The sequence below is a fragment of the Streptopelia decaocto genome, assembly GCF_964273445.1.
Source record: "Streptopelia decaocto genome assembly, chromosome: 13".
NCBI classification, from domain to species: Eukaryota; Metazoa; Chordata; class Aves; order Columbiformes; family Columbidae; genus Streptopelia; species Streptopelia decaocto.
The window spans coordinates 9,529,026-9,549,970 of NC_138668.1; the positions used below are offsets into that span (position 1 = coordinate 9,529,026).

Genomic DNA, 20,945 nt, shown 5'->3' on the forward strand with positions numbered 1-20,945 from the left:
CCTTTGGGGGGAGGGGGCAGAGCGGAGGGGTTTGCGAGGGTACATTTGGGGGCAAGGGGACGCAGCCCACGGAGGGGGGGAGCAGTGCGCTAGCTAGCACCGAGGGGGCAGGCAACAAGGGGGTGGCCTGTCCCCATGTCACGCGCAGGGCCCCCCACATCCTTCTCTGGGGCTCAGCCAGCAATATTAGAAAAAAAAACAAAAACAACGGGCTGGGGGGGAGGGAGGCGGGTTATGGCGGGGGGGGGATCTGTGCTCCCAGCAGGTCATAGGCGAAAATGTTCCAGAAGACAGCGAAGAGGAGGAAGGTGCCATAGGAGAGGAGCAGGACCCACCAGCCGCACTGGTCCTGCAGGCTCTCCTCGTAGCTGCGCAGGATGGTCAGCCCCATGCTGATGCCCACGATGGCCCCCGCCAAGTGTGCCATGAAGCTGGGCTGGGGACCCGAGGCCGGCAGTGGTGGGGAGAAGCGGAGCCAGACGGCACGACCCACCTCCGAGCTCACTGTAAGACAGAGCCAGGAGGTGGTCAGCACCCCCACCTTCCGTCACCCCCCCAAAAAATGGGCATCCCCAGGGGTGGAGGGCACAGCCAGCTACTCACTGCACACCAGCGCCAGCACCATCCGCAGCAGCTTGTAGGGGCAGCGCATCCCGGCCCAGTTCTGTGAGCAGACAGACAGACAATGGGCTGGCACTGGGGATGGTCCGGCACCAAAGCCCCCAGTGTGCCCCAGCAGAGCTGTGCCCTGTCCCCATAGAGACCCCAGGTCCCCACCCACTCCCACCCCATGACGCCACCCAAGGTTCTTCTCCCTACACCACGATGGTGCTCACCCCATGATGCCACCCCCACAGCATCTCACCCAATGTCACCCCATACTGCCCACCCTCTAATGTCACCCAGTGGCACCCACCCCCCCCCCAAAGCCACCTCCCCGGTATCCCCCCACCCCATATCACACCATGCTGCCCACCCTACAATGGCACCCACCCCTTTCACCCTCCAGATGTCACACCCTCCCTAGTCCCCCCGCCTCCAACGCCAGGGGCACTGACCATGACAACGTTGGCGAGATGGGCTGAACAGAGTGCATAGACCCCCCCTGAGCCCCCAACCAGGGGGGCCCGCATGTCCGTAATGGAGACAGTGAGGGAGCCTGTGGGCGCAAGCAGGGCTCAGCGTGGTGCCTCGCCGCTCCAGCATTAATTAATTACAGTCCACATTAACGAGTTATGGGCTGCATTGCCCCCCAGCCCTCAGGGGCAAGCAATGCTGGCAGTGCAGAGCGGTACCCAGCAGTCAGGAGTGAGTAGCAAGAGAAGCCCTGCATCCCCGTCAAACTCAGGGTGCACATCCCCGTGCCCTCCCTGGGGCTGGTGATGGGGACTGATGGGGACAGCCCCCCCACCCCGGGCATGCACCCACCTGCCAGGACACCAGCCAGGTAGAGGAAGCTGATGCGCAGGATGCCGTGCACCATCTCCAAGGGGACTCCGATCATCAGCTGCAGGAGGGCATTGAACCCCAGCTGCTCCAGCCTGCCCGGACACAGGAGGGGACATACAGTGGCTCAGGCCATGCAGCCCTCGGTGTGTCCCCGCTCTAGTGTGTCCCCTGCATCCCCAGCAGGGACCTACCCCACATGCATGAACATGTAGGTGAGGAAGCGCCAGGCCCGCGCCCGGTGCCCGGGGTGGTAGACAAGGGGGCTCTTCATGTACTCCGGGTGATAGGTCTGCAGCACCCACTTGTTCAGCCGGGCCCCGTAGCAGAGGAACACAATGATCTGTGGCAAACCCCATGGTCATCACCACCGGCACTTCTGAGACCCTTGCCCATCCCTCTGGGCTGCGGCAGAGCGCTGGGACATGGGTCACCCCACACGCCTGCCTTGGGTCTGAGCTCCCCATATGGGTACCGGGACATCACAACTTGTATCAACCAGCCCCTCCATCCCAGGTCTGAGCCCTCTGTGGGTATGGGGACACCAAAACAGAAGTCGTACAGCCCCTCCACCTCAGGTTTGAGCAGCAGCATGGACACTGGGACACCAGAACTGGGATCACTAATTCCCTCTGCCCTGGCTTTGAGCCCCCCCCATATAGGCACCAAGGCATAACAATGAGAGTCACCTGTCCCCTCCATCTCAGGTCTGATTCCCCCCATATGGACACCGGGACATCAACCATGGTCATCTGTCTCCCCACCCTGGGTCTGAGCCCGCCATGGCCACCAGTCCATCACAGATGGGGTCACCCATTCCTTCACCTCAGATCCAAGCCCCTCTGTGGGCACCAGGACATCACAAGCAAGGTCACCCATTCTGTCCGCCCTGGGGCACCAGGACACTTCAGCCAGGATCCACCTGGGCATGGCACCCATGCCCTGTACCTGGGTGAGGGTGACAGCTGCCATGAAGACAGGGGGCGGACACGTGCGGTGCTGGTAGAAATACCAGCGTCGGTCCATCTCACAGGGCAGGATCTCGTAGGCCACGTAGCGGACAAAGCGTTTGTAGAAGCCCAGGCCGGTCTCGTCCAGCAGCCCGTCTCGGGGCAGGGCTCGCTGCCCGTTGGCGATGGCACGCTTGAAGCTGCTTGAGCGCTTGCTGCTGATCTGCGGAGAGAGGCCATGCCCGCGGGGGCCGCAGGGGCAGCTCGGGCCGGTGGGCTTGTGGCCAGCCCTGCCCATCACCACCACCCTGGCTGGACAAGCCCCCCCAAGGCTGTGCCATCATCCCATGCCAGGGGAGTCCCTGGGGACCACTGGTGTCCACCCCCTCCCCAGGGGCCCAGGGAGGTGCCCAGTGCCCACCCCCGAGCTGGCATCCAGCCGCTCGCCCCTGTCTCCAGGCCCCTCCAGCACTGACCAGGTCTACCAGCTCCTGATAGCAGACCTGCCCCTCGTCGTTGCCCTGTGCCAGGGCCACCAGCATGTCCAGCTTGGCGGGGTCCAGGGGCAGCTCATGGCTGTGCACGAGGCTGGCAAATGTCTCCACTCCAATGAAGCCCGTGTTTTCAGGGTCGAGCTGTGGGGCACGGTACAAGGCATCACTGAGATGCCAGGACTGCAGTTCCCTGATAGGATGGGGACACCTTCTGGTATCCCTCACCCTGGCCTCAAGCCTGGTGGCATCATGTACCACTCCACAACAGCAGCCCCTGACTCTGCAAGGGAGGCTACAACCTGCACCCACCCTGTACCCTGCATGGTGTGGGTGCCCCATGCCATGCCAACATCCCCATCTCTCCGTGGTGGAGCCAACACTCTCCCACTCAGTTATTTCTTGACGCCAGCAGCCTGCCAGCCAGGAAGCCACGAAGCTAAACACACGCGCAGCCCTGGCACCAGCCTCCTCCTCCTCCTCCCGTGTGCCCTCGCTGCTGGGTGTTGAGTTCCACCACACTGGGCACCCTGTGCCAGGACATCCTGCACTATCCCTGGGGCTTCCAGCACTGACCAGACACCCTGAGTCTTCCAGGCACCCAGCACCATCAGGCACCCAGCACCATCAGGTACCCAGCACCATCAGGCACCCAGCACCATCGGGCATCCGACACCATGGGGTACCCCACACTATCCCACTCATAGAGGTGATGAGCCTGGTGTGGCATAAGGAGGATGGAGACAGAGAAGGGGTTCCAATGGCTGGAGCACAGCTCAAACCCTGCCAAGGGTGGCCAGGACACCGCGCCTCACAGAATCACCCAGCAAATAGCATTGGGTTTGCTCCTTTCTTCACCAGGGAATGAAAAGCAGGAGAGGAAACTCATCCTCATGAGATGGGCAAGGAGGGAGTGCTGGGGGACATGGGATTGTACCCCCAACCCAGTTTGCACCACATCCTTCTGGCCCTGGCAGGGAACAGCCAAAGTCCCTGTCCCAAGGGACATCCAGCTGCCCAGAGTCCTTGCCTGAGGTGGGCGTGGGTGCAGGGTGGGGAGCAAGGTGAAGGGTGTGGGGTGCAGAGTGTAGGGTGCAGGGTGCAGGTAGCACTTGCATCCTCACAGCAGCTGCCAGCCCATGGGAGCAGCCTGAGCCATCCTGCACCCTGGGGCCATGCAGCCCCTATGCCAGACGCACACCATCCCACAGGCACCACGTGCATGTGCCACGCCGGGACCTGGCACACGACGTCCCCATGCACCAGCACATGCCAAGCTCACTGGCCCCCAGAGAGCCCCGACAGCAGCCAGAAGCCCCTCTGTTTTCAGGGTGCATCTCCCCCCAACCCAACTCTGCTGGGCCCCCTCCAGTTCCCCTGGGGGGGCCTGATCCCCAGTCCCCCTCAGCCCCTCGACCCTGCTGGGCTCTCTCAGGTCCTGCTCTCTCCCGGGGAAGATGCTGCTCGTCCCCGAAGGGCCCAGAGGTGTGCAGAGACCCCACACCTGACAGTGGGGTGACACGGGGGACAGCACCCCAGCTGGGAAGACTGGGAGACTCGGCCAAGGTCACAGAGCCAGCCGGGGGCGAGGGCAGACCATTAATATTCCTGATCCCCAATAAACCCTCCCCACTGAGGGAAGGGAGCCAGGGGCTTGGCCCAGGCTGGCAGGGGATGGAGGGACAAGGTGGCCGAGCAGAAGGGGAGCTACTCGAAGCCAAGCACCAAGCAGGGACGGGGCCGGGGTGCAGCGGGTGCTAACGGATTTCGGCCAGATCCTGCCAGCAGAGCAAAGCCCAGCACTACGTGGCGTTAATGCTCCACAGCCTGATCCTGCAACCAGGTCACGGGGCCGAATGCAGCCCCCCATGAGGGCAAAACTCTCCGGGGTGGCTGAGCCCCATGGCAGCCCTGGGACCTCCCATCGTGCAGCCAGCGCTGGGGCTCAGCACCGCGGCAGGCGCTGAGGCTCGGCTGCCCAGCACCTCTCGTCCTTGAGGGTGCACCCGGCAGGATCTGGCCCGGGGCAGGCGAAGCAGGGAGTGTTAGAGGGAGGAGGAGGCCACAAGTGAGCTGAGTTGCGCGATCTCAGCGGCACAACGGCGGGGCCGAGTCCCCCGGGGCCGTGACGGGGGGCACCGGGAGATGCTCAGCGGGGAACAGGGTGCGGTAGCCGCCCAGGGTGGGCAGCCCTGCCCGCTGCCTGCCAGATCCGCGGGATGCCAGATGCGCGGCAGCCGTGCCCGGTGCAGACGAGCATCCCTCCCGGCAGAGATGCCTGGTGCACGGCGGCCCCCCCGCAGCGGAGCCCGATTCCCGCCCGCCCCCCCGCAAGCCCTGCCCGGTGCCCGGCGGTTCCCCCCATACCCCGCTCTCACCTGCTCCTGGATTAGCTGGAGCAGGGAGCTCCTGTCCATGCACCCGGCGGGCGGCGGGCTCCGCCGCTCCCCCGCGCCCGGGGCCGGCGAGCCGGGCAGGGGAGCGGCGCGGGCGGCGGGGGCGGTGGGGGGGGTGGCTCTCCCCGCCAGCCCCGCGTTGCGGCGGGCCCGGGAGCGAGCTGCGAGCGACGGCGCCTGGAGCCGCCGATGGCAGCGGGGCGGCGGCGGGGGCGGGAGCGGAGCCGAGCGGAGCCGCCCCCGCCGCAGCGCGCGGCGCAGCGCTCCCCCCCCGGCTCCGCCGCCGCCGCGAGAGGAACCGGGACCCGCCCCGCTCCGCCCCGCCGGCAGCCCCGGCTCCGCGCCCCGAGACACGGCGCGGCGAGGGAGCCGGCACCGGGCACCGGCAGCCCGGGACGGTACCTGTATCCCAGTATGGCACCTGCATCCAAGTACTGGTACCCACATCCCAGTATGGTACCTGCATCCTGGTAGTGGTACCCACATCCTGGTCGTGGTACCCACATTCTGGCATGGCACCGGCATTCCAGGACAAGCACCCACATCCCAGTACAGTACTTGTATCCCAATATTGGAACTTGCATTTTATTTACATTACCTGCACCCCAATATGGGTACATGTATTCCAATAGAGGTACCTGCATCCTGGTATGGTACCCGCATCCTGGTATGGTACCCGCACCCCAGTACTCGTACCCACGTCCTGGTACAGATTTCTGCATCCCAGTGCAGCACCTGCATCCAGCTACAGGAATTGTTATCCTGTTATGGTACCTACATCCCAGTATGGCGCCTGCATCCCAGCACCTGCAGAATCTGGCACAGGTGTCTGCAGGCCTTACCTCCATCCTGACCCCAGCACTCACAGGCTGGGACAGGTCCAGGTGCATCCCCCATGGGTGCTCCACCTGGCATGGGGTACGTGGTGCCTCGGTGCTGGCACCTGCCCCAGCACAGAGCACGCAGGGCAGCCTGTCATTGAGTACCTTGAACTGGGACCCTTTACACAACATGCACAGCAACCTCTGGGCTGGGCCTGCTGCCCCCAGACCCTTCTGCACCCTGTCCCACAGGGTGGCACATCTCCAGAACCCAGCCCTGGCACCATCCCTGCTCCCCCAGGGGCTGTCAGGGGAGCCCTGGGCTCCTGCTGTGGCATGGGGCTGTCCCCATGATGGGGCAGAGGGGCTGGGAGGCAGCAGGCAGGGCTGTGTGGGCCAGCAATGCCACGGCAATGCCAGCTGGCACAAGGCAGGCAGAGATGCCAGGCAGCAGTGCGGTGCCCAGGCTTCTTCCTCAGGGACTGTGTGTGGCCATGGGTGAGCTCCTGCCATGTGCATCCCCTGCCCCACGCCTGTGCCTGCCCCAGCACAATGCGCACGGCTCCAGCACACCAGCGCTATTAATACGCACCGTGGCACGTGGGCACACAGCTCCCACAGGGCCCAGCCTGGTTTGGACTCACCAGGGAGCACTGCGTGTCCCAGCCACCTTGGCATCACCTCCTATCACCGGCTGTGCTCCCCCACACACCCTGGAGGGATGCCCTGGTTGCCGCAGGGGAAAGGGGCCCTTCTCCCACTCCGGCAGGCTGGAGAAACCCTCTCGCACATGGGGGGAGCAGTCTGGTCCCATTCAGCCTCAGAGCAGAGGCCCTGGAGAGGTGCTGGGAAAAGCCTTTTCCCCAGCAGCATCCACGTTCCTGGTGCCCAGTGCCTGTGGCCAAGCCTGCTGAGACAGAAATAGCTGAGGGAAAAGCTGCCACAGGGAAATGGGAGCAGATGGGGGAGGCAGATCCCCAGGAGCTGCAGGCGTGTAGGGGAAGGTGGCTGCAGGGAAGCAGGGAGCCCCTAACCCTGCGTGAGGATGGACATGCAGAGCCATAGCTTCTAGAAACAGCCAAGCCTCCTGCTTTCCTCCACCCCTGAGATCCTGCTGGAGTGACATAGGGACCCGCCACCTCCTTCCCCAGCTCTCTGTGGGTACACTTGTTGCAGAGTCATCCATGTCCCCAAGCACCCAGGAGCAAGGTCAGTCCCAATCCTTGTCCCACAGGGCCAAGCTTCAACTCCCGCCCTAAATCCCTCTAACCATTCCCAGACGGGGTGGGCAGCGCAGGCCCTTGGGGTCTCCTTGCTCACACCGCAGCCACAGGAGGCTCTGGGCTTCGCACAGCCCTGGCGGGAGCAAGGGGTCCAGCTCCCCAGGAGACACAGGACACGGTGTACAAGCAGAAGGTGTGTAAAAATTTATTTTCTTGTAAAGAACAAACCTCCTAAAACAGTATGGCTTTGCCACACCTGAATGGGTGCCGGAAGCAGGGTCAGACCACCAGACCAGCACAACTGCACGTGGTGGGCTTGGCCACTGAGAGGGGACGTGGGCCAGCAGTGAGCGTGATGGCAGCAGGTGCCTGACTGGCCCAGCAGCTCCAGCACAGGCAGGGACACCCATCTGGCCAGCACTGGGGACCGGGCACTAGGGGGATGGGGGCACCACCCTGGGACTGACCCTGTAAGAGATGCTGGCTGCTGCCCAGCCATTTCTCAACCCCCTCATCAGCTTTGGGCCACAATAAAAAAAGTTTAAATAGAAAAAAATGTACAGAAAAGCAGCTCCAGCTGTACCTTGGTGCTGCCCCACCAGCTGCCTGCAAACAAACCCACCCTGAGTGTGCTCGAAAAGCCAAAGAGCCAGCATCACAGAGCCAGTGTCACAGAGCCAGGAGCTGACCATGGCTCCCCCCGGCAGGACGGGAGCCCAGGGATGGGTGTGAGCGGAGCACAGGGGCCAGCACAGGCTGGCCCTCACTCTTTGGGACATGGAGACAGGGAGGCTGTGAGACACTGGCTCCAGATTTGTGCTGGCCTGAAGTCACAGCGGCTGTCTGGCAGGTGACATTGGCTCGGGTGCAGGCAGGAGACAGGGGAGGAAAGAGCTTCCAGTTGTTCCAGGAGATGTAATGCCCAGAGTCTTGTACTCTGGGACACCCTCAGCATGACCAGGGCCCCACAGAGCGGACAGCAGGACAAGGGCTGCATGCCAATGTGTGGCATGGCAAGAGCTCAGCGATGGCACTGCCAGGAAAGGACTGCAGCCTGTCCTTTGGAGCACAGTGGGCTCCCTGTGCCCTTGTAGCCCTCACCAGGGCTTCTGGGACCCTGCAAATAGTGGTGGCCATGAATACTGGTGGCCAGGGCAGGGAGGGGACAGGCCATACAGCCAGGCAGGGAGGAAGACAGATGGGTCAAGAGCCTGGTACCCTGCAGGGCTCTACTTTTACACAGAAACAAGAGAGAAAGGGACTGGGACAGGTCCTGGGTATCACTCCCTCCCCTTGCAGCCTGGGGCTGGGAGCTGCAGCCACAGTGTCCCAGGAGGAGGGGCCAGGAGTGACCCCAAAACACAGGGACGTGGGGGGGTGTAAATGTCCAGCCCTCCCAGGCTGCCTCACCCAGTGCGGGCAGCAGGAAACAGGGCCAGGGAATGGCGTGGGCCGCAGCAGGCTGAAACCATGGGTCCGTTCGACAGCTCTGCTGCTGCCAGAGGGGCCAGGGGCTCCACGAGTGTTACCCCCCCAGAACTAAGGGCATCAGCACAGCCCTCTAGAGAAGGGACGTGCCTGGCCCAACAGATACTGAAACACTCATGTTTGAACTTAAAAACAAACATAAAAACCCCAAACAAACAAAAACAGCATAAAAGACGGGGGTGATGCTCCAGGTGCTGGTGAGGTGGAGCCCCCAGGGAGAGCTGCCTGGCCCCCACTGCCACAGCTGGGCAGGAGCCATGTGGGCGAGGATGCCGCAGAGGCCAGCAGGGTTAGGCTGGCCGGTGCTGGGGGATCTATCCTGCTGGTGCTGGGAAGTCTGGTTTCACTGGTCCTGCAATCCAGGCTGGGGGAAAAAGGAGGATTTCCCACCAGGGACCAGCTTGAGGCAGGGCCCTTCACTAGGGCGTCGCTGGGGACGAGGTGGCTGGTGTCACGGGGAGGACAGGGTGGAGACTGACTCTCAGTTGTTCTTGGCTAGCACGCGGTACAGCGTGAACCCTACCAGAGCAGTCACTGCTGTCCCCAGAGCCACCCGGAGCCAGAAGGATGCGGCTCCCAGCTCCACAGCGTTCAAGTGGCTGCAAGGAAAGAGAGAAGAGGCCAGTGAGCGAGGTGCACAGCTGTACGAACACGAAGCTCCCCAGCAGCCCCAAGTACTTCTCCCGCAAACAGGGAGGTTGGCGTGTCCCTAGGGGGATGGAGGGTGACCATGGCACAGGTCCAGGCTGGGGGATGTGGCACAGCCGAAGGCAGAGAGCAGCGAGTGGCCTCCCCGCTCCACCAGCCAGAGCACCCGCCATCTGGCATCATCGTCAAGGCAAAGCATGGCTCCCAGCCCTGCTGGTGGGACGGATGTGGCTCTACCCTCCCGTGGCCTGGAAACAGCACACCAACACCTAAATAATTAGTATGAGTATGGAGGTCTGTATCTTACTTTCTAGGTCAAGCTGATTTTACAACTCCAAGTGCACAGAGACCCAGAGGTGGATGCAGGTGGAGACACTGGCACAGCTGGTGACACCGACCTAAGAGCAGCGAGGGACGGGACCCAGTCCTGCCTCAGTGTAAACATTCCCTTCCTAAACATGTGTTGTCCTGCATCAACGTGCTCCTCTCCAGGGAGGAAAGACATATCCATTATTCATTCTCCACTAAATCAGGGGAGAACAGCCAATCCCTGGTCCTCCATTACGCTGTTATTTATTTATGCCACATACCCTAAGATATATTAAGAATATTTAAATTTTAATACTGCAGAGGGAAAAAAAAAAAGTGTCAGCTCTAAAAATAAAGTTGTTTATTGAAAAGAAGCTAGAGGGAAAACCACTCACTAGTAATCCCATCCTGCCTTCCAATGCACCCACACGCTCTCCCTGGCAGGGCTCTGCCCCCAGTGTTGTGCTGACCCTCAGCTTTCAGCCCCCTCCACCCCCCGAGCAGAGCAATGCCACACACAGACACGTTCTCCTGCCCAGATTTCACAACACTGTCCATGCCCAGCCTGGCTGCCGTGTTACACCATCACCCAGCCCCTTTCAGGTGCAGTTCCTTCCTCAAGGGAGGCTGTGGAAACAGAGGTCTCGCTTCACCGACCTCTTTTTCAGTCTGATCCACCTCATCAGGAAAAAATAGCTGCCACCCCCCTTTTGCAGGCCTTGGCAAACTAGGCTGGTGACTCCCCTTCAGCATTTTTTATCTTAGGCTTCAAAAACAAAAACTCCTGTGACAGAATCTATCTAATAAATCTGCCAGAGACACACATAATGCAGAAGAGAGCTGAGTCCCCTCTGCCCTATCCAAGCAGGGGAAGAAGTGGCCTTTTTGTTTCAATTACTTGTATGAGCAGACGACACCAAGAGCTAGACAGAAACCAACCAAAGCACCACAGTGGAGGCAGCATTCGGACCCAGCCCCCTCCCCAAGCTCTGCTCACAGCCAAGAGCCTACTCCAGGAGAAGGATACTCACGGGAAGGTGGCGGCAGTGGCCAGTTTGGTGTAGACAGTAGTGCTGGGCAGCCCCTGGCCGTGGCAGGAGAAGAGGAAGGGTGGTGGGAGGCAGTGCTTGTAGCAAAACTCGGTGGGGGAGAGCGCAGGCTGCTGACTGGCTTCTGGCAGGTCTGTCTTGGAGGCCACGAAGACGCAGGGGATCTGGCTGTCCATGTAGTGTTGCTGCAGACACAGGGAGAAGGTCCAGCAAGGAGTGAGTGACCAAGCCCTAGGAGATGTGGGGCTGAAGTCCCACAGGGCCCCTACCAGTTACCTTATAAATACTGGCACAGTAGCTGAAGGACCTGGGGTCACTCGGGTCGTAGATGAAGCAGGCGACATCGCAGGCTGCGTCTGATGGCTTCATGAACTTTGTGTCGGCGCTGACCTCATACAGCTGGGGCAGGAGGGGAAGGGATGCATGGCACAGCACTGTCTCAAGGAGATCGGCTGTTCCTCACGCCAGTACACAGACTGCACTGGTGTCACTGCAGCCACAACCCAGCTCAGGGGTGATGGGATGGCGCTGCAGCCATTTGGGAGGAACACAGCCCAGCCCTCCCCTGAGCCATATGCAACAGCAATTCCCTCCTCTTCCTGACTTACTATAAGGTACTTCTCCTGGCCACTGACGTGCACCGTGTTGATCGCGTAGAGGGATGGCACTCCTGGGTTCTCCCTCTGGGCCTGCCACCGATGAAAACAGTCTCAGACAGCCCAGAGCAAGAGTAGCGCTTGGGGGAGGGAGAGCATTTCCCACTGCCCTGAGTCCTCATGGTGTCACAGCCACTTGAAGGCCAGCCAGCTACTGCCATGAGACACCATTCATAACAAGCAGGGAAAGCCGCATCACCTCAGGGAGATACGTTTGCCTGGGAAAGGCACAGCCCCTTCAGATCCCTGGGACAAGCAGAAGGAGCGGGACCACTGCCTTAGGCAAAACTAAGGACACAAGAGCCACAGCAACCAGCACCGCTGGCAGGGAGAGGGCTGTGAAGCCTTTTGCCGGGACACTGGGGCTCAGCCATGGGCAGGGAGGTGCGGTCACGCAACAGATCGCTCAACCACCTCATGGCTCTGCCTCCTGCTTCACCGGGACACCCTGCCACAGCAAGCCAAAGAGGGGAGCAGACACTCACCGCCAGGCTCCTGCCGAGGAAGGCCTGCAGGAAGGCAGACTTGCCTGCGCCCCTGGCTCCCAGCACCTTGCAGAGGAAGACGTTTCTCTGGGTCTGGCCTTTCTCCAGGTCGATCCTCTTCTCCCGGGTCACTGACAGGAGAGAGGCTGGGTGAGTGAGAGGAGGGACCCAAGCCATGACAGGAGGTGAGGGCATGGCCGTACCCGTGAGCGCTTGCGTCTGAGAGTCCTGCTCCGAGAGGATGGGGTAGCCCATGTAGCCCAGGCACTCCAGGCAGTGCCGCACATCCAGGTAAGCCACGAGCCTGGAGGGACGGAGCACAAGGTCAGCAAGGGCAAAGTGATGTGACTAAAGGCAGGGGAGAGGGGCTGAGCTTACGTCCACTGGCAGAGGAATCCATGCAGGGAAAGCAGGCCTTTATCAGTGGTGCATACCGTGTTGTAGAGCTCGGGGCCCCAGGGCACGCAGGGGAAGACACTGAAGAAGTTCTGCAGCTCTGCAGGCGAGAGGGCTCCGTCTTGGTCCTGTTGAAACAAAGAGGAGTCAGCAGCTGAGGTGGGACACAGCTCATGCAGCTCTCTGCAGCCACACCAAGCACTGTCAGGGTCCAGAGAGGGCCCCCAGCACACCAGCCACCCTGCTTGCTGCTGCAGAGTGACACAGGGATGCTCTCAATGGTCGAAATCAATTGCAAGCAAGGCCAGAACTGCATGAGCATGCAGAGAGCCTGTGCCCCAGGGACTCCCATCACTGCAAGAGACAGGTGGGTTCTGCTTTGCGATTGCAGCTGGAACCACTGGGCAGGACACGTTCACACTCCCCCCACAGCCCTGAGCTTCCCTGAGGCCAGCCGCCTCACAGCAGCCCGCATCACTCCAGCTTGGCCTTCCATGCTGCAGGGTAACTAACACAAGGTCTGTGGGTGACATCTGGGCCACCGGCCACCAGTTAAATGCACACCAACACAGCACCTTCAGGCTGGGGTGTGACAGGGCCATGCTACAGAGGATCTGCCAGCATCCAGGCACCCAGGGACTCCATGCTGCAACTCCCCATGGCCAAAGAGCTGCCGTAGCCCAGGCGCACACCAACATCTGGATAACTAGTCCAAGCAGGTGCCTGCAGATCCAACACATCCCCTGCTCTTGCCTTCTCTTTCCAAAGAGCAAGAGTATGGCAAAATCAGTTGCTTTCACTCCCTCTCTCCGGCCTGGCACCCCCTCCACAGGGCTGGCAGCCGTGTAGATGCTCGGCGCGTGGCTCCAGGCCAGCAGCTGTGCCCGCTGTCCCTGCCGACGCCTGCTGCAGCCAGGCACTGAGGGGCTATGCCAGCTTGGTATTAATCAGACCTATCCCCTGAAGGCCCAAACTTTACTGGCTGCCCTTTAGTCAAGGGTAGTGATCACAAGTCCATGCCCTCGACATGCCATGAGGCTACCTACAGCTCACTGTGGCCACCTCCTGCTCCCAAAGCCTCAGCAAGAAGCCATGAAGGGAGCGTTGTGGCAGAGAAAAGCCCTTCACTGGTGCTGCATCTGCTCCCTGGAACAGTGGGGTGGACAGGAGAGCAGGTACACCCAGGCGTGCAGGCCAAGCAGAGAGTGTCCCCTCTCCAGGCAGCTCCACCACGTGCTGCCCACCTTGTCGTGCTTCTCAAACAACCGCTGCAGGAACTGGTAACCCAGGTGGTTGAGCTCCGTGGAGCAGCCGGGGGGCAGGCGGAACCTGTCAGAAGAGACTCAAGTGAGCAGCTCCCACACCTCCTCAAGCCCTGGACGAAGAGCAGCGTGTGAGCAGGTCCTTGGCCAAGCCAGAGCTCACCCTGAGCACACAGCCCCCCGCTCCCCAATCCCACTCAAGGTCAGCAGTTTTCTCCAGGCCTGGCTATGCCCTGACATAGCCCCTTGCTTTCAGCAGGAGGCCTCGAGGCTGCACAGTGACCTCTCCTTGGTACATCTGCGCTGCCCAAGCAGCCAGGGAGATGATGCAGCCCTCACGCTGCCTCGTACCCAGGGCTTCAGCAGGGCACAGCTACCCTCGGGGTGCCTTCCACCAGCACAGCCCTGTCGCCTCCCCGCACAGCCTGCTGTCTGGGGAGAGCATGAAGCAGCTCACACGCCAACCCCTTTCATTACTGCCAGATCACCACCTCCAGGGTGGCAGGGAGCAGAGAAGAGACAGCAGCTGTGGAATCAGCCAGGCGGGCTATGCTGACAGCTCACTGCTCCTGACAGAGTCGTTCTGCCTCAGCTCAGGCGGGGACAGAACAGCCTTCAAAGACCCTTTGCTGATGTCAAGGAAAGTCAGGGACAGGCCTTCATTCCCCACCTCCTTGCTTGCCTACATCAGAGCCAGCAGCACAGGCAGCAGCTCCGAGGCCTGTTGTATTTGTCACCAACCCCTCATGTCAGCTCCTGCCCCAAGGGGACAGTGAGGAGCATGAACCTGACCATGAGACAAGGGTGCAGATTCAGCCTCAGCTGAGGAACATGGTAGAGCCCAGGGTGCAGAAAAGAGCAAGCAAAGGTGCTGGGGAGTCCAAGCTGCGTACCATGGGGGTGTCACACCCTGCCCGCCCCACTCCACGGCAGGATACGCACTGTGGGTAGAGATAGTCATCCGTCAGCTCCAACTCATCGTCGTACCCAAAACGGCGAAGGATCGTCCAGGTGGTTTCATGCCGGCCTCTCTGGATGAAGAGCGTGTTGAGGAAGAGGAAGCCTGCAGGAGAGATCGGGCGGCTCAGGCACAGTGGGGCCAACCGAGCACTCAGCCTCAGGGACCCACTCCTCAAGACCAGGCTTTCCCTGGGAAAACAGGCTGCCAGGACAGAGAGCTCTCGTAGCCACGGCAGGCTCAGACTTGCTTTGACAAGAGGGACTAACTAGACTTAGAATGACAGCCAGGAGGCTCAGCCTGAGGACAGAGCCCCTCGCAATGAGATGGGAAGGGGCATGGAGCCCCTGCGCTGTTACCGTTCAACGTCAGGCCGTTGTCCTGCACCCCATCTGTGGTGTTCTTCCACACAACCATCTTCACGTCCTCCAGGGCCTGGGGAGCCAGCGGGTTTCCAAAACAGGATTTCTACCTCCCAAGAGAAAGAAGGTCATTGCCAGCAAAGCACACAGACAGCACCGCCCTCTGTCTCACCAGCATCTCTCTCCCTTAGTAAGGAGATGGGGTTTCTAGGTGAGAAAATCCACCCAGCTCAGGGTTACTGGCTTAATCCCTGACCAAGGCCCTTTTCCTCAGCATCCCAATAACGTCTGACTCTCAACACCCTCAGAGCCTTCTGCTCTTCCCACTGCAGAGCAAACTCAGCCCAAGCTTAGTGAAAATGGGAGACCTGCGGATCCCCATGTGCTTGGAGATGCACCCTACAGTGCAACAGCAGAAGTACTGAATGCAAACAGGAAGGCTGTGTCAGGAGAAGGGCAGCCTTTCTGCCTGGTATTGGATGGAAAGGGGACCACAGAGGCCTTCCAGAATGGCCTGGAAAATACCTCAGCTCTGCAGCCAGCCCTACCTGGAAGTAGTTGAGTTCATCATCACTAAGGATTTGGTTGTTATCTTGGTCCGAGAGGTTGAAAATCCGTGTCAGCGCTTGCGCACATGCAGGTTTCAGCTGCAAGGGACCAACCACAGTGACAAAAACAGGGCATGACCTTCATCCTGGCCCTTCCTCCTATAACCCCATGTGCAGAGGGGTTCCCTTCCTGTGCTGGCTGGGAGCATGGCCCAGCTAGGCCAGTACCACAGGCACCTCGGAGCTGGGAGTCAGAAGCAGGACAGCCCATGGGGAAGGTTTCTTCTGGCCCCTTTCCCACCATGGCTAACACATCGTCTGGAACACAAGGGCTTTGGCCCCAACATGTCCCTGGTCCTTGCAGATCTCTCTGGCCTGGACATACTCAGCTGGCTGCACTGAGACGGGTATTTTTCCCTCTGTCGGCTCTGCCCAGGGGTAACGCTTTCCCCTTGTTCTGGCTGCCTCAGCCCAAACTTTCCACCCTACTGTGCAGGGGCAAAAGCGGAGCACCAGCCCAGAGTGCTGTGATGGGCAGGAGACTCCTTGGGGGGCTGTGAGCAGTGCTTCCTACCTGCTTCTCCTCTGGGTCATAGAGGGGGGCGGTAGGGTGCAGCACAGCTTTCTGGGCATAGTAGAAGAGCTCAGAGATGTTCTTGAGGTTCTTGGCAGAGCACTGGGGATTCAAAGGAAGAGACAGCCCTGTGAGTGGGGACAGGCAACAGGCTGGTGACAAGGGGACAGAGGGAGGATGATACAAGCCCCTCAAGCCAGATAAGATGTGCATCAAAGCACAAAGCAATGTCTGTCCACCATTAGGAAAAAAAACAAAAGGAAAACCCTCCAGTTCCCTCACCTCTACGCAGGTCTCAATCTCCGAGAACTGGTTCATGATGGGCAAGATGACATCCATGGAGCTCCCCACCTGCAGATCAGACTTGTTTCCCACCAAAATAATGGGGATCCTGGGGGAAAAAAACAGAGTCAGAGATCATGATTGAGGCCACCTCCTTCTCAGTCTCAGTGCTGTCCCAGCCACATGTGCTCCCAGGCAGCGGGGAAGCCCCCCTATCCTCCTCTGCAAGGTCCAGAGCAGCTTTCCTGCCTCCCACAGCTAGAAGCATCCATCTGGAGAAACAGACTGCCTGATCCTGCTTACGCTTTCACCCAGCAACAATATGTTTAGGAGCCTTTAATCCAGCACAGCAACCTTCTGCCCAAGTGATCCGCACACACAGATTGTAGCTTCTGTGCTCCCATACTCCCTCAGCAGCCTCCTGTTTCTGACTGGCTGAGATCAAGGGGGAAAGAAACCCTCTCCCTCCCACAGCCCTCTGCCTCAGCTAGATCTGCAACGGAGAAAAGCCCCCATGTCCTTCCATAGACCATAGCTTGGGCTTGCCCAAGCTATGGTCTTGCCATAAACTGCAAAGCTGGTTTGATCTGAGCAACCTCAGTAGGGAATGAAGGTGCCAGGAACCCCACAGCCTCCAGAATCCCCCAATTCTGAGCCTGTGGACCACGTCGCACACAGTACCTGGAGCCCTTTTCAACTCCTCCGTTCACCATGGGGATCCACTTTGTACGAATCTGAAAGGTGAGCATAGGGAAAGGTCTGTCAGCACAGCCTGGAGAGGGAGAGGCAGCTCCCAGCACAGCTCCCAGCACCAGCACCGCAGCAGTCAGCAGGGCCCTGCAGCCATCTGCTCCTTGGCATTCCCCCGCACCAGCAGGCAGGGCAGACCCAGGGATGCTGGATGCCAGCAGAGAGATGTGTCAAACCTACTAACCTGCTGCCCCCCAGCACATAAGGACAACAACTAGAGTGGGAGCAAGCCTGGGCTGTGCTCAGCCTGCCTCTGCTTGCAGGTGTATCAAACACCAAAACCCCACAGGGCTGGGGGGCATCAGTACCGGCCTGCACCAAAAAGCTGGCACAACCAGGAAGGACCTGGCACTGGGAACACCACTCCCTCCGGTGCTGCTGCCGGACTGGGGCCACTCAAGACTCCAGCAGGGGACCCAGTACCTTCTCGATGGTGGCCTCCTTGGTGACATCATACACCACACAGACCACGTTGGCCTGCAAGAGAGAAGCGGCAATGGGTGGTGAGTGAGGGTCCCAGTGCACCTCTGCAGCAGGGAGGCCCAAGGCACAGCCATGCTGTATCCCCGCATGCTGCCGGCACGCCTGCACTGAAACCTGGCAGTGGTGGTGGAGCGCACACGAGTATGCAGACATACAGACAGCCCTCCGACAGTGATGACTCGCCCACTGCCAAGAGCAGCTCTACGAGGGGCTGCTCAGAGCAAAGCCTGGCTCCTCTGCTGCAGGAGCTACCACCAGCACATCTGCCTCCTTGCCTGGTGTCCTGGTTCCCTGCTCCCACCCCTCACCATGTCCCCACGATGGCTTTGTCAGTGCCACGTGCTGGGCTGGCAGCGCTGCCCTCCTCCCTCTCCAACCCCACGCAGACAGTGCTGCCACCAACGCTTTATATGAAGCAGACAGGAGGGATCACTGGCCCTTTCAGGAGAGAGTTTAGCACTAATCCTGAGGACACACAAGGGTTTAGGGAGGATTTCCTGGAGCCGATTTAAGCCTCTGTACACTCTTGCTGTCTGGGTGGAGGGAGCAGGAGCCCCATGCCCACCAGCTCTGCTCCTTGGCCATTAGCTGCCAAGGTAGAGAGATTAAACTGCATTGCTCATGTGAGACACACAGGAGAGAAACAGTTCTGTTATCTGTAATCAAGAGATCCTCCTCTGCACAGAGCTGAGGTTAATCCCAGGGCAGAGAAGAGCAGCTGGGCACACCCCAGCCATCCGGCTGGATTATTCTTCTGTAGCTGCTCCGAGGGACATGGGAGCCCTCGTCCTTCCCCGCCCAGCGTTTGCTGGGGCTCCAGCTCCCAAACCAAATCCTCTGCGCCACTGCTTCAACAGGCAGCCATAGGGACCTAATGAAGGGAGCAGGAGGGGCCTTGCCCAAGCTCAGCAACTGCTTTTCCTCTCTTCTGAGTCGGCCGGGAACATCCTGAGGCTACAAGCACATCACCTGCTCAGCAGCCCCCACCTCCTGATGGGCAGTGAGCCATGTCCCACTGTGCTCTCCTTCTGGAGGCTCCCTGGAGGGCCACGACAAGCCACACACCACAGCTTACAAAGCAGAGAAGGATTAAACAAACCTCCAAACAAACTGATAGCATTAATCCACAGATAACCAACTGCCTATGCATCTCCAGGTGGTGAATGGGGAGAACAAGCAGCCATGTGTCACTTGTTGGCTGCAGGGCTGCGGCCACCACAGGCTCCCGTCACACAGCTGCCACCCAGCCCAACTCACCTTAGCGATCTCCTCCTGCAGCTCATCCTCCGTCTGCTCTGCCTCTGGATGGGGAAGAGAGCTGTCACCAACTGCCCCCAGCAGTGGGGACCCCTTCCCGCTCCCCTTGGAAGAGCAGAGAAGGGGAGAAACAAGGCTGGCAGGGAGCCAGGAGGGACAGGGCCCTACCTGAGTAGTCCACTATGTGTGTGGGAACCTTCTCAGGGGTGACATCAGCCGGGATTGTGATCTCCTCCGCGCGAGGGGGCACCTGCAAAGCCAGCAAACTCTGTTCCAGCCAGCCATGCTGAACACAGCCAAGAGGACAGATGACAAGGAACTTCAGATCCCCACATGGCCACTGCCCAGTGCCCTCCTGGTCACAGTGGGATGACCTCCAGACCACGGATCGCTCCTGGTCCACCAGGCTGCAGCCACAGCTTGGCTTGCTGCAGTCCAGCCATCGCGCAGTGTCCCCGCAGTGAAACCACCAACTGCCTCCCAGCCCTGAGCCCTCACTCAAGAAGCAGCTCCTAACAGCTAAGTCCCATCAGAAAAGCAGCTTTCAGACAAGTCAGCGCTGCCACCCTTGCTATGGCTCTGCAGATAAGCCCCCTGTACTCTCCTGGCTCTCCAGCCTGACCTCTCAGCAGCTGGGAGAAGCACTAAGCCGATTGTCCGGGCTCTGCTGTGAGAGCACAGGAAGGTGCACGGAGCCAGTCCTTCCCTGAGTCCTGGGCTGCTGCTTCCCAGCGCAAACATCGCAGAAGGCACCATCTGCTTGTGGGCACTGAGACAAGCCACATGATGACACAGGGCAAACACACCCGGCCAGACCGACCCTGTTTCTGTATCTGAACCGCAATGGGACAGCGAGCTGCCAAGCCAGAGACTCCCAGAGGCACACACAGGCAGGCTGGATGCTGCTCCTCACAGATGGCCCAGCTCAAAGCACCAGGCCCACCTCCAGCCACGCACAGGGGGCATGGAATGTGGTTCAGCCCCTTCTAAGGGCTCTGTGCTGGTGCCACTGCCCCAAGGCCACAACTGGTCAGCAAACAGCCCTGCCACAGAGCACAGGGCTGGGCCCTATGGCCTGGGGCACTGGTGGACATGGAAACCCCCAGCAGGAGCACGCTGGCTGCAGCAGTGGTGAGCAGGACCCTGGGAGGTACCTGTGCCCCTCACCAGGGCAGATCGTGCCTGTCAGGCATCAGAGCACAGACTGAAGACCCCACCATTTCAGTTGCAGCTCTGCACAGTCCTCACAGACTTAAGCTCCACTGAACCAGCCCCGTGGCTGCCCCCAGTCCCCAGAGAGCTGCACACACCCCTCAACAGCCCCACCTGGGGGTAACACTGCTGGGGACAGAGCCACTGCTGAGGGCAGACCCATCACAGAGTGCTTGAGGGGACACCCAGCGAGGGGCCCAGAGTCCCCTGCTCACGCTCACCTCTTCTGGGAACTCCTCACCCACCAGAGCCATGATCAGCGATGTCTTCCCCACCTGGGCTAGGAAAGAAAGGGAGGACGTTGACACCGTCCGGGCAGAGCCCGAGCGGGACACGGGCCGGGGGTAACCGCAGGTGGCTGCCACGACCGGAGCCAGCGGCTGGTGTCACGCACACCCGCGGGGCGCGGAGCGGCTCGGCCCGTGGGCGAAAGGGCCGTCGGTGCCCCTGCCCAGCGGGAGGCCCCGGAGCGGAGGCCGGTGCCGCGGGGCAGCCCGGCTTGCCCGTGGAGGGAGTCCGGGGCTGCTGGAAGGAGCCCGCGGGAAGGGCCTTGCCCACAGAAGCCACCTGTAACGAGGGCCCACGGGCTGGCAAGGGCGGCCGGAGAGCGCTGCTACCGGGGGGGACCCGGCTCCCGCCCCGCCGGGCCACGGGCAGGCCCGGCCGCTCCCCCCGGGCTCCCCGCAGACGAGGCCCTCCCGGTGCCGAGCGGCACCCCCCGGGTCCCAGGCCATCCCGGTAGCCACCCCCGCCGTGCCCCCGCCTTACCCTCCCCCAGCAGCAGGATCCGCACGTCCCGCTTCATGGCGGCGCCGCCGCTCCCGGGGCCGCCGCCGCGTCCCCCCCGTCGTCGCCGCTTCCGGTCACACCAGCGAGCGGCGGCGCAGAGCGGCCCGGGC

The 20,945-nt window shown here is 60.9% G+C and overlaps 2 protein-coding genes across 5 annotated transcripts; both read right to left on the reverse strand.

Moving 5' to 3' along the window:
• Positions 1–232: 232 nt before the first annotated feature.
• Positions 233–5,304, reverse strand: RHBDL1 (rhomboid like 1; the record flags this gene model as incomplete). 2 transcript variants are annotated; one of them, XM_082064657.1, is made up of 8 exons in its annotated part: positions 233–504; positions 604–664; positions 1,059–1,159; positions 1,429–1,541; positions 1,641–1,789; positions 2,395–2,619; positions 2,873–3,031; positions 5,266–5,304. In XM_082064657.1, 8 exons carry the CDS (start codon positions 5,302–5,304, stop codon positions 233–235), a joined length of 1,119 nt encoding a protein of 372 aa, XP_081920783.1. The 2 variants fall into 2 exon arrangements, with proteins under 2 accessions (XP_081920783.1, XP_081920784.1); XM_082064658.1 differs by lacking the exon at positions 2,395–2,619.
• Positions 5,305–7,518: 2,214 nt separating this feature from the next.
• On the reverse strand, positions 7,519–20,907 carry RHOT2 (ras homolog family member T2). 3 transcript variants are annotated; one of them, XM_082064649.1, is made up of 19 exons: positions 20,815–20,907; positions 20,268–20,326; positions 19,003–19,084; positions 18,835–18,878; positions 17,518–17,571; positions 17,026–17,078; positions 16,345–16,453; positions 16,063–16,164; positions 15,489–15,587; positions 14,938–15,046; positions 14,563–14,683; positions 13,603–13,687; positions 12,341–12,486; positions 12,166–12,266; positions 11,963–12,093; positions 11,430–11,510; positions 11,098–11,220; positions 10,804–11,006; positions 7,519–9,414 (listed from the first exon to the last, which is right to left on the reverse strand). In XM_082064649.1, the coding sequence occupies exons 1-19, from the start codon at positions 20,849–20,851 to the stop codon at positions 9,297–9,299; spliced, it is 1,857 nt and encodes a 618-aa protein (XP_081920775.1). In that variant the 5' UTR covers positions 20,852–20,907; the 3' UTR covers positions 7,519–9,296. The 3 variants fall into 3 exon arrangements, with proteins under 3 accessions (XP_081920775.1, XP_081920777.1, XP_081920776.1); XM_082064651.1 differs by having other exon boundaries at positions 20,268–20,321; positions 20,815–20,863; XM_082064650.1 differs by lacking the exon at positions 17,518–17,571.
• Between the last annotated feature and the right edge of the window lie 38 nt (positions 20,908–20,945).

Coding starts and splice junctions, on each gene's coding strand:
- RHOT2 (XM_082064649.1), bottom strand. CDS start 20,851: ATGAAGCGGGACGTGCGGATCCTGCTGCTGGGGGAGG. Junction 17,079..17,517: donor AGGAGGCCACCATCGAGAAG/GTACTGGGTCCC, acceptor CTCACCTTTCAG/ATTCGTACAAAGTGGATCCC. Junction 9,415..10,803: donor GCCACTGCCGCCACCTTCCC/GTGAGTATCCTT, acceptor CTTTCCTTGCAG/CCACTTGAACGCTGTGGAGC.